Raw genomic sequence first — 12085 nt, 5'->3', positions numbered from 1 at the left:
TCAATCACACTTCTGTGAAATCAAACTGTCCACTTAGGTAGCAACACTGATTGACAATCAATTTCACATGCTGTTGTGCAAATGGAATAGACAACAGGTGGAAAGCATAGGCAGTTAGCAAGACATCCCCAATAAAGGAGTGGTTCTGCAGGTGGTGACCACAGACCGCTTCTCAGTTCCTATGCTTTCTGGATGATGGTTTGGTCACTTTTGAATACTGGCGGTGCTGTCACTCTAGTGGTAGCATGAGACGGAGTCTACAACCCACACAAGTGGCTCAGGTAGTGCAGCTCATCCAGGATGGCACATCAATGCGAGCTGTGGCAAGGTTTGCTGTGTCTGTCAGCGTAGTATCCAGAGCATGGAGGCGCTACCAGGAGACAGGCCAGTACATCAGATGTGGAGGAGGCCGTAGGAGGGCAACAACCCAGCATCAGGACCGCTACCTCTGCCTTTGAGCAAGGAGGGACAGGAGGAGCACTGCCAGAGCCCTGCAAAATGATCTCCAGTGGGCCACAAATGTGCATGTGTCTGCTCGAACGGTCAGAAACAGACTCCATGAGGGTGGTATGAAGGCCCAACGTCCACAGGTGGGGGTTGTACTTACAGCCCAACACCGTGCAGGATGTTTGGCATTTACCAGAGAACACCAAGATTGGAAAATTCGCTACTGGCGCCCTATGCTCTTCACAGATGAAAGCAGGTTCACACTGAGCACATGTGACAGACGTGACAGGGTCTGGAGATGCCGTGGAGAACCTTCTGCTGCCTGCAACATCCTCCAGCATGACCGGTTTGGCAGTGGGTCAGTAATGGTGTGGGATGGCATTTCTTTAGGGGGCCTCACAGCCCTCCATGTGCTTGCCAGAGGTAGCCTGACTGCCATTAGGTACCGAGATGAGATCCTCAGACCCCTTGTGAGACCATATGCTGGTGCGGTTGGCCCTGGGTTCCTCCTAATGCAAGACAATGCTAGACCTCATGTGGCTGGAATGTGTCAGCAGTTCCTGCAAGATGAAGGCATTGATGCTATGGACTGGCCCGCCCGTTCTCCAGACCTGAATCCAATTGAGCACATCTGGGACATCATGTCTCGCTCCATCCACCAATGCCCCGTTGCACCAGACTGTCCAGGAGTTGGGGGATGCTTTAGTCCAGGTGTGGGAGGAGATCCCTCAGGAGACCATCCGCCACCTCATCAGGAGCATGCCCAGGCGTTGTAGGGAGGTCATACAGGCATGTGGAGGCCACACACACTACTGAGCCTCCTTTTGACTTGTTTTAAGGACATTACATCAAAGTTGGATCAGCCTGTAGTGTTTTTTTCCACTTTAATTTTGAGTGTAACTCCAAATCCAGACCTCCATGGGTTGCTAAATTTGATTTCCATTGATAATTTTTGTGTGATTTTGTTGTCAGCACATTCAACTATGTAATGAACAAAGTATTTAATAAGAATATTTCATTCATTCAGATCTAGGATGTCTTATTTTTGTGTTCCCTTTATTTTTTTGAGCAGTGTATTTTAGTAACAACTTATGTTTTAAGTAAAAACCTCAATACTATTACTATCTCCTTAATCCAGGGGTTCCCAATCCGGGGTGCGAGACGATATTCCAGACGGTGCAGAAAAATGGGTTTAGAAGTTTCAAAATTATAGTGTATATGTATAATTAAATGCATATAATTACTTTTAAGGGGTATAATAATATATCAACAGCATTCCAGGTGTGCGGGATATAGAAAAAATTGGGAATCCCTGTCTTTAATCTGTTAATATAAGAACTTGGAAATATCATGCGATTGCATAGGGCAGTGAAAATACATCAAGAATATGCAGGAGGCAGAAATTCAGGAAGCAAATGTTATCTTGAATATTTCCCCCCCCCCCCCTTAACATTAAAAGAAGAGGGAGTATTAAAGTGTTGTCTCATAGCAAATGGCTGAGCCACTAGGGTACTGAAAATTATTTGAAAGATACAAATAGCATAGAAAATGCTCTAATTAAAATTTCTAAATTATACTATTGCAACTTAAATTATCTTCTTGGATGTTTTACACCAGGAGTGTCAAACTGAAGGCCTGTGGGCTGAATTTGACCCATAGGGTGCTTCGATCTGGCCCTGAGCCTCCCTGGAAGCAGCGAAGGCCTGGCCTGCGGTGTCTCTGCCAGTGAAAATGGAGAATGAGAATGCGGCCCTCCCAGGGAGCGTGCGGCCCTCCCAGCTCCATTTTTGCTGGCAGAGGGCTGCAGGATGCCATCACAACCAAAAACAGAGCTTTGCCAAGTGATGTTGAGCTGGCCACACCAACCTGGCTACCACCCCACCCCCTTTAAACACAACCCTGATGTGGCCCTCTATGAAATCGAGTTTGACACCCCTGTTCTATACTATTTGCAGGGAACTCTTATTTACCAAAAATAAAATTCTTGCATTAGTAGGATAGGAAGCTGATACAGTTGATACAAGAAATCCATGAGATGACTGTGACCAAAGATTCGATGGGAAGATTTACCAATGCTGGTTTATTGTGCTGCAGAAAATAACACCAGGATATCTGACAAGAATAAATAATTAGATTACTACATAAGAATACATGAACAGTCCAAAAGAAATGGTTGAACTCTGACCCATCCGTTTTAACCATGATTTATTTACACATGAAGGAAACCTGAAAAAGGGAACACCATCATAGAAATCCATAGGCAGAGGCTAGAAAGGATGCGGAGGGGGAAGTGAACTATGCACCAGGCTGTCCCTTACATATAATACTGCAATACATATACAAAAGGACAGAGCTTATATCATGATGTCACTACTCATGTTTCATTATTTTGGCATCATTCTGGTTAGGAACAGTTGCCTAGAAGTATTCTTTATAACTCTAACTGGATGATCTAATTTTGAAACCTGACTATTTGCCCCACTGTGATTTTCTTTGCATATTTCAAATTAAAATGTAAATTATTACACACGACAGGTTGCAAACTTTAACAGTGATAGAGAAATGTATCAGTTTCCCTACTTGTCAGGATGCAACATTTTCCACAGAATCACAAGGTTCTCAATCAGTTTAGTGAATCCTGACACAGAGCAAAAGGCTGAGTAGAAGAAAGGAGCCAGGTGCACAGTTAAAATTACATTCACCAATAAAACTCACAAAGGTCACATTTTACCATAACTCATTCACTCCTTTGTAGCCATTTTTCCTGTCACAGAGGAAGGAAGAGAAAGAGGAAAAATAAGATGTGTTTGTCTGGAAACCCTCAGGGCTGGAGTGCTGGAGGTGTGTGGCAGGTTGGTGAATTGTCATTTATCAGACTTAAAAAAGATAGAGTGATAAATGCATAACTGGACCTTTAATATTTTATGCAGGTGCTAAAGTGACTTAGCTGTCAACTTCCATACATCAACAGCATATGATAAAGTTGCTTTCGTCACTGTAGATTGAGGCTATTTACTATACCATTTTCGTAATATTTAAAAATGCAAAGTATCACTGAAACTAACTGGCCTTTGGCAATATCTCTCCAACGTCGACTGATGCTATCTCAATATTAACATAATATTTGTAATTCCAACCATTTAATTTTGTTTTCATAGATGGAGCAAAAAAATTTATACTAGCAAAAATGCAAGTTTCAATGTACACTGAAAAGAAAACAGATGCATTTTACAGCTTATAAGACTGTATTTATCAATAGTACAACATTTAATAATATCAAAAAGCTCCCCCAAGGTAATTGAGCTTTAAGAACTAAGAAGGGAAATTTACCTCTGAACCCCCCTTCCAGGAGGGTAGTAGCACGTATTCTCTTCTGCCCACACCATTCATATTCCTCAAAGCGATTACCATTCTCATTCTCAATGTCAACAGGGTCATCCTCCATCATGCATGACCCTTCCCTCTGAGTAAATAAAACATTAAGCATCTTTTTAGTATCTTGGAAAATAGATAATATTCAACCTTGCAGGGGTGCTGAGGTAAATTATGGAGAATTTTGCAAGGTTAAACTGCCTACAAGCAATGGCAAAATGTTACAGAGTGTTGTTTTAAAATTATGAGAGTTCCAAGAAATTTTTTTTTAAAGAACTATGGAAATTCAAGGCTAGAATATTTAAATAATGCCCAATAGTATTATCTTAAACCACCCAATGAATTGTCAAATTGGAATCTGAATTGAGAAATTTCTGACTAACATTCTATTTGCTGAAGGAAGCTATAATGGTAATGTTTTAGCAAGGAAGAAAAATAAAAATGTCCTTTGTGCTACAGAAAGAATTTGTCTAAAATTTAAAAATAATTGAAACACGATGATTAATACAGATTGTAATCTTTTGTTTAAATGAATAAATCAGAGCTATCATCAAAAACTGCATTAAGACCCCCTTCTAAACACACCACCGCCCCTAACCTTATTTTAGTATTGGATACCGTATGAAAAAAATCCAATAAAATGAGAAAACTTGGAAAAGCAGAAAATTGAATTTTAACTAGGTTAGAATTGATCATTCTGGATAAAGCTTTAGTATTATTTTTGTTACTTCTCATATATAACTACTATCTACATGAACCGCTATCACAGTTATTTATGTGTGTGGCTACTTCAATGTTTTATATACTAAATTGTAAGGACAACAGTCAGGTGGCTGATATTGAAGACATGATTTAATTCATTAATAAAAAACAGCCACATTAATAATATCATCAACTGTAAATTTACCAAGCCATGGTCTGCTATTTTAAAGGATGTGATATCTATCATGTTCTGAATGACAGGCTATACTACACTAGGAAATTACTGAGCACCCTAACGAATGCTATAAATAGTATAGGAAAATTAGATCCAAGGCCCAATAAACTTATTAAAACTAGAGCACTGCTTGACTAGCAATTGTGTATGGTCATTTTCTCTTAAAAGGAGAGTAGCACCTAGGTGCCACATATATAACTTTGAGGATGAAAAGGAATTGGCTTCACTTCTCCTCTCCAATACATGTTTCAGTTTCATATATGTCTCTGTTTTATTGCATTAATGTTAAACTACAGTTCCATACTATGATCAAGCTCCAGAAAAGTAGGAAAAGCCTCCTGTACTTCAGGAGAACTTCTGAAGAGATGAAAGTTACAGGCCACAATTTTCCTCCTATGCTTCTGTAGGGCAATAGAAAGGTGACCAATGACATAGTGGCATCATTAAGTCATATCCTAATTTTGGAGGGGCCTTTCTCATGTTTAAGATATTATAAGGATGATAATTTCCATGACTGAATTCTCCCCAAATCCTACCCCCTCCCCAAAAGGGCTGTTGCAAAAATCTAGCCATTTTCTCGTTGCATTTCAGTGGCTTAATCTCAGTATTGGTGGGGAAGGTGCTGACTGCCACTGCTACTGTAATAGCAACGGAGACTACAATCCATTCTCATTTGAAAGGCTAGGAAGATTGGCTGTAACATAACAAGGCTGCCAAAATGATAAGCAAGTAATCAAGTGGATCTGCAAAGGAACATTCAAGTCTCAGGCGTTCAATTGGCAACTTCGATTTCTATCCAGATATCAGGCATAGCAGAGAGTGTAGAAAGAAAGCAAGGAGAGGCAGCAAGAGTTTCCTTAACATTTCTACCTTTGCAAGGCATTGTTCGACATGCCCATTCCTCTCCTCCTCGGATCCTGAGAGAGGCTGGCTGCAGAGGGGACATACCTGTCCTTCGTCTTGCTTCCTCCTTTTCATTTTTCCAATCCGAGCTGTTCAAGGAAAGCAGAGATAGAAGAAAAGTACAACAGGTTACATTTGTAAGATTAGCCCCTTCTCTATCCAAGTGTCAATAGTATTCATATTCCATTCCTTGCAAGGGACAAATGCAAACACAATTAGAAAGGAATACCACACAGGGCTAAATTTTATCTTGAGCACTCTGAACTTAATCCTCTTCATCTTTCCAATTTTTGTGGCATGGTCAAACACAAATCAAATTCCTTGTCTTCAAGAAATCATGCTTAATTCTATAATTATTATAGGACCATAAAAAATGTAAAGCCATTTGAGTTGCCTCAAAGCAGCACCATTAATTGAAGTAGAGAGCTTCTGGATTCACCCCAGAATAAGTCATCAGTACTCATTTTGCCTGCAAGGTGCCCAACCAGATTACTTTTAGAATACTTTATTATCGAACATTTTTCAAACTAAATAAGGTGATGCTTACACTGCTCACCCCCACCCCAAAAGCACCAAGTTCAAGCATGAAATTTGGTAGCAAAATGGCCAAATTTCAAGGATGCACGTTTAAAACAAGATTAAATAAAGCAAATATTTCTCATCTTCATCTGTAGGTCACAGTAAACTGTCTTGTCCAGAGTTCTACTCCTGGTGGTTGCACTGAGAGTGCACACTCTTTGCTACTCTCAGGATGATCTCTGCTTGTCCAGTTATGGGTGAGTTAGGTGGGCACGCATGTAATAATAGAGCGAATGGCAGCAATTTATGTGTCAGGTTAAAATGGATATAAATTAAACCTTCTTTTGGTGCAATTTTTATATAGGTAGTCTTCAACTTATGACCAACCACTTAGTGACCATTTAAAGTTGCAAGACCCCCCTCCCCACAAAGGCACTTATGAACCAGTTCCAAAGTTCTAACAGCTGCTTTCCCTTAAGTTACATGACAAGATTTTGGTTGGTCAGCAACCACCTCACGTTTATGACCATTTGACTATAATTTAAGACTTTTTTCCCCTGAAAAGCAGTGTTCATTTCTGGGTTTGGGTGAAAATGCCCCATAGTGAACAATGGGTTCGCTTAATGACTGTAGTGTTCACTTAATGACCATAGTGATTTGCTTTACTGCTGAAAAAAAGTCATAAAATAGGGTCTATTTCTATATTTGTGATAATTTTTAATGTTGTGAGGTAAAAAGTTATAAATTGTGGACCTGCTTTTGGGGGGGGGGGAGGAATAATTATTATAGCTGAAGCTTATTTATCAGTATTCAACCAGCGGGGATATTTTATGGCTTTATGTACTATTTTCTCTTTGTTATTGTTATGTACTTTTTTTCCTTTTCTTCCTTTTGTATTTTGACTTTGGAAATTAAAAAAATATATAGAAATAAGAATTGTACACCACAAAAACTGATCAATATGGTTCAGACCAAGTTAACATGAGCTGATTATGTGTTGCTATATGTTGCACAAATATGTAACATAAATGTTATATTTGTTGCAACTTCAAAGAATTTATACCAAGCATGAAAAATGATCTGAAAAATACTGTAAAGGGAGACAAAATATAGATAGGAATAACTGACAAGTGTAAGTTGCTACTAATAATTTGAGAATGCAAATGTAGGAAAAACAAAGTCTGTTCAATTACACAGTCAACTTTAGTTGACCATAAAATAATCAGTCATGCAAATATTTGAAGAATATTATCCTATAGTCTATTTCCCTGAACTCCTTCCATTTTTCTTCCAATCATTTTTTTTCCTCAAAAAACAATTCCAAACAAATTTATAGGCACCTACTTTTTACCAAATATACAGTGCAAGAGGAAAAAGATCCCATTAGCTCTGGATCGTTTCTCCAGAATAGCACAAGTGGCTCTGGCTTTTACCCTCTCAGATTTAGTGTTAGAACACTTACACAAAACCAAAATCATTTCTTTAATAATAAACCTTGCTCTTAATAATTTCTCTCACGTTTTCAAGATCAGATAAGTAGAAAACAGCTCAATGTAAAATAGGGCTGTCAAACTTGTGGCCCATGGGCTGGATGCATCACAAACAGGCCACGCCCCCACCCTTTTTAGCGAAGGGGAAAAAGTCCCGATATATCACGTAACACTGCCATGACGATGCAAGTTTGACACCCCTGATGTAAAAGATCCTAAATTTTCATGTTAATCAGGCTAATATGTTCTTGAAAAGAAATTAGAAGCCCTCGTATAGGAAGTTGCACATACAGCTTTTTCCATTTTCATGGGAACAATTATTAATACCGCCAGGAAAAAAAAATGCAGTAAAAACATGCACTAAAGAATACTGTCACTAGAAATCTCCTTATCTGTACTCACTAACAAAATCTACAATCACTTATTCTTTCACTCATCTAGTTAATTTGCAATCAAGAAGACTTCCATGTTACATTTTCAATGCCTTCTGTTTTTTAAAAAAACATCCTCAATTACTAGAATGTTGATATTATTTTTCTCAAGGACTACCTAGTGCATCTTTTTAAAATAAATCTTCCACTGCAAAGCCTGTGATGCTAATTGAAGGAGAAATTGTAAAACCGTTTCTAAAATACTAATGTTAATAACTTGGGTTCTAACCATTGTTGTCAAAGCTACTTGGACCTAATTTTGTGTTGCTGGATTATTATGTTTATTATTTATATGCTAGCATGATGTACAGGTAATGTAAAAGGATTGATTTTTCCTAGAGTGATGAATGTTCGAGACAATTCAGAAAATAAGACTATATTATTATTATTATGCATTCTCAGTGGTGAAGACAACTTTAAAAAACATATAACAGCTATTACAAAAAAAAAAAAAAAAAACCACGCTCTTGCCCACAAAATCAGAGTGGCAGAAGCCAAACATTAAATACAGCAGAAGGAAGATAACAAAAAAGTGAGCAAAAGCTTGATGGTGGAATTCAGGAATGAGAACAAGGAACTGAGGCTGTTTGAAAAACGAGTGAGTAGAATTTCCAATTGCTGCTATAAAGCTCTGCTATCACTTCTAATCAACATAGGAAGGATGGAGCAGCCCCAGAGGAAGGGGGGCAATTGCCGAGCTGTCCCGAAGGAGAACAACTCAAAAGAACACACAAGTGAGACCACAGTATTGTTAATTAGTGCTGATAGATGAAATCATTTCTAATTAGCTCACTAATCCTTCTCCCCTGTACTCTTGTCACAGGAGCAAAGAGAGGTGCTTGGTTGATTTTTTCCTAATGTTTAAGCCAAAGATATTTTTTTAAAAGAATAAGCCTGAACGAACCAACAGAAAAACTATTTATCAGTTAAGATTCCAAACAGTCAGGTTAGTTTTTGCAGTCCCACAGTTAGAATATAGCTGAAGTTAAATTCTGTAAGAGACTTTGCTATATCAACGTAGTCATGATAAAAGAAAGTTTGATAGTTTTAAGATGCACAAGACATTTTAAATTATTAAGTTTATTTTGCTTAAATAACCAGGGCATAGGGAAATCAGTATTAGCATTATAATAACAATTCTGCCACTGGAATGATTTCATGAACCAGAATGTTGTTGATAGTCACTTTTTCTTTTCTTTTCTTTAAAGTATTCCTTCTTTGACCGGATTAATCATGGATCCAAATTGCTACAAAAAATTATTTCAAACACATCTATGTCATTGGTTCCTTTTCTACAAAAAAGTATACAATTGTGACAGGCTTTGCTTTGTTAATCCAAACAGCACAAATTCAGACTTAGTCTTAATTTATACTATCTCATGTACTTGTTCTGGTTTATCTGGAGTTTTTATTTTAAAGAGTCTTAGAAGGGCTCTTGTGCTAAAGCAGTTAAGTGAATATGCTTAATAGAATATTTCTGTAGGAAAAGCTGGGAGCCAGATCCCGCTCCATTTCATATTCTGTCTTTGTTTTTTCTATTCTTCATTGTTTTGCAGGGCCTTATTTTGTATGTATTACATAACTTATACATTGCTGGGAAGCCTGGAATCACACCTACTTTTGTTCCATAATCTAGGTAATCATTTACATACCCAAGTTTGTATTCCACATTCTATCTATGCTGAGTACTCTACTGAAAAGAAAAACCCAGCATGTCTTTTTCTAGTCTACTAACCTAGCTATTAGTTATTAGCTTCTAACTCAATTTTGCTTGTCCATCAATAAATACTTGCTCAGATTGTACAATTTCTTCTGCATGTTCCAGATTGGTATAGTTAAGAATTATATTCAATTCACCCTTGGAAGTGAACTGACACAATTATTTTCAGGATTAATGTGTACATCATTATTTAAAGAATTTATATGACCATCTATCTCGTATAATGATCCCACTCAGCTCATAACTGGTAAAACCAGGAATACCTCCCCCTCCCTTGCAATAGACATCAGCCCAATCAGTCTCTTGACTCAACTCCCATTATAGGTCAACATTTGGGCAAAGTGCCAGGTCTTTACAGCCTTCTTCAAGGCTCAAAGGAGAGGGATCCCTCACATTTCAGGTGGAAGGTTATTTCAAGGCTGGGACAACTACAGAGAAGGTGTGCCTATGTGCAGTTAACTTTCTGGAATTATAAGTTAATGAATCACAGGATTTACTTTTTAGTTTTACATAAACCAAAGTATTATAAAATAGTTTTATGATGGAATTATTTGGGGGAAGATTTAGGCAATTTGGAATACATATGGATAAATAAAGGACATATATTAGCAATTCCTTATTTCAAAGCTGCTATTGTAAGTTAGAAAAATATAAGATTTTTAAAGTTGTTGGCAAGTACAGGGTATGTACAGTACCCAAATAGACTCCAAATCACCCTTTCCTTTAACATTTGGATGGCTGCACAGTAACAAAAGCTCAAGAAGCCTTTGATTAATATTATATTTCAATGAAGCCAATACACCCAGCAAGAACTGATTTGCTTTAAAAAGTATTGGAAAAATATTTGTGTTTTTGCACTAGGCATTTTCCAATAATAGCACCAGATGCCGCAAGGAATATTTGTGAGATGATCAATAAATGAAACGGTACAATGGTATTCATTAATCATATGACAGAGGTATTCAATTGACATTGTACTCCAGTTTATGAATGTAAAACACAGATTACATGGATTCACAATGCAATGGATGATGCTTATTAATCTTAATTCAAGAGTTCACTCTTATGTTGTAAATACCATTAACATAGATCTTATAACCTTGTAGCTGCCAAGTAATTTTGAATGCATAATAAAATACTCTTTTCTTGTACTTTTAGAATAATTTTGAAAACCTGAGATTTCAGTGTATTTGCTTTTGCTTGAATTAAGCACTGACAAATAGAGTTAAAGAATTACAGCTTTTGAAAAGGTATTTTTGTTTTAAAGCAGTCAGATTTTGTGGTATTAATATTTTAATCTGAATAAAAATCTCAGTGCTAAAAGCTGTAAAAAAAATACTGCATGCAAATATTGTATTTGTGGTTTCCCTATAAGGGCAAATAATCTAAGGAATTAAATCTGTTGAAGTCAAATTAAAAGTTAATCTTGATTCTCTACAAAATGCCAGAGATTGGGCACAGGAGATTACACATACGTTGGGACATAGTTGATCAGAAATTGAAAAACAGCACATGTGAAGTGTGGTTGCAAAAATTACCAAAAGAAAAATGTGAAATAAGGACACTAATAATGTTTTATACATGGCTCTAAGTAGTATCTTATTTGAAACAGTATCCAGTACTGGTGGTGAAGGATGACACCAATTTAGGAAAGATTCAAAGAAACAAAAAAGTTTGGCAACACAAATGATAAGGCTTTAAAATTGTCGGTCACAACTTGCTAAACTACCTTATAAAGGAAAAGAGCATTAGCCCCATCAGACACTAATACTGGAAATTATTACTCCTGACAAAAGACAAGAATATAGATCTCACTCACCATTCAGCCGGGTCTGTCTGTTTGCCCTTACTCGCAAAAAAGTCTATGAACAAAAGACACAAGAACGTAAATAGATAGGATTAAGGCCCTGCTAATGAGAAAACCAGAGAATAATTCAATCAACTTTAAGAAGTATTCTTGAAAGGAACCCACACCCAGAATATTTTTAAAAATACGCACCAGTTTCATTCAACCCTTAAAAACCCTCCTTTCTGATTTATTTTTTCCATATATTAATTCAAACAATTCATAGTTTCCTAACAGCTTCCTTTATTCGTGTTTTCTTTTGCTTAACTCTTAAGTCATATTTAGACTTTCAGAACTCTCTCATATAAAATGATAGTCCCATTTTCTAAAGTTCATAGATTGTCCATTATCAAAAGTATTTAATCTGTAACAGTAGCTATAGCCAGTTTCCCTGCCTGCCTCACTATCTTAGGCTAGCTC

General features: G+C 37.2%; 1 protein-coding gene across 4 annotated transcripts in view; it reads right to left on the bottom strand.

Annotated features, from left to right (window-relative positions):
* RNF220 (ring finger protein 220) overlaps positions 1 to 12085 on the bottom strand; it is a 305518-nt gene that overhangs the window by 53706 nt on the left and 239727 nt on the right. For 2 of the 4 annotated variants that reach the window (XM_026665743.2, XM_026665744.2), the window contains 3 exons: positions 11639 to 11681; positions 5627 to 5748; positions 3778 to 3910 (listed from right to left, as the gene is read on the bottom strand). In XM_026665743.2, the coding sequence (XP_026521528.1) occupies positions 3778 to 3910; positions 5627 to 5748; positions 11639 to 11681 (298 nt within the window). The remainder of the gene's footprint in view (positions 1 to 3777; positions 3911 to 5626; positions 5749 to 11638; positions 11682 to 12085) is intronic. The other 2 variants (XM_087960155.1, XM_087960156.1) reach the window with 1 other exon arrangement.

This window comes from Notechis scutatus, chromosome 3, assembly GCF_049901735.1.
Source record: "Notechis scutatus isolate UNSWTSFEM ecotype Mainland chromosome 3, rNotScu1.2, whole genome shotgun sequence".
Lineage (NCBI taxonomy): Eukaryota > Metazoa > Chordata > Lepidosauria > Squamata > Elapidae > Notechis > Notechis scutatus.
This window is presented reverse-complemented; position numbering and strand designations above follow the sequence as displayed.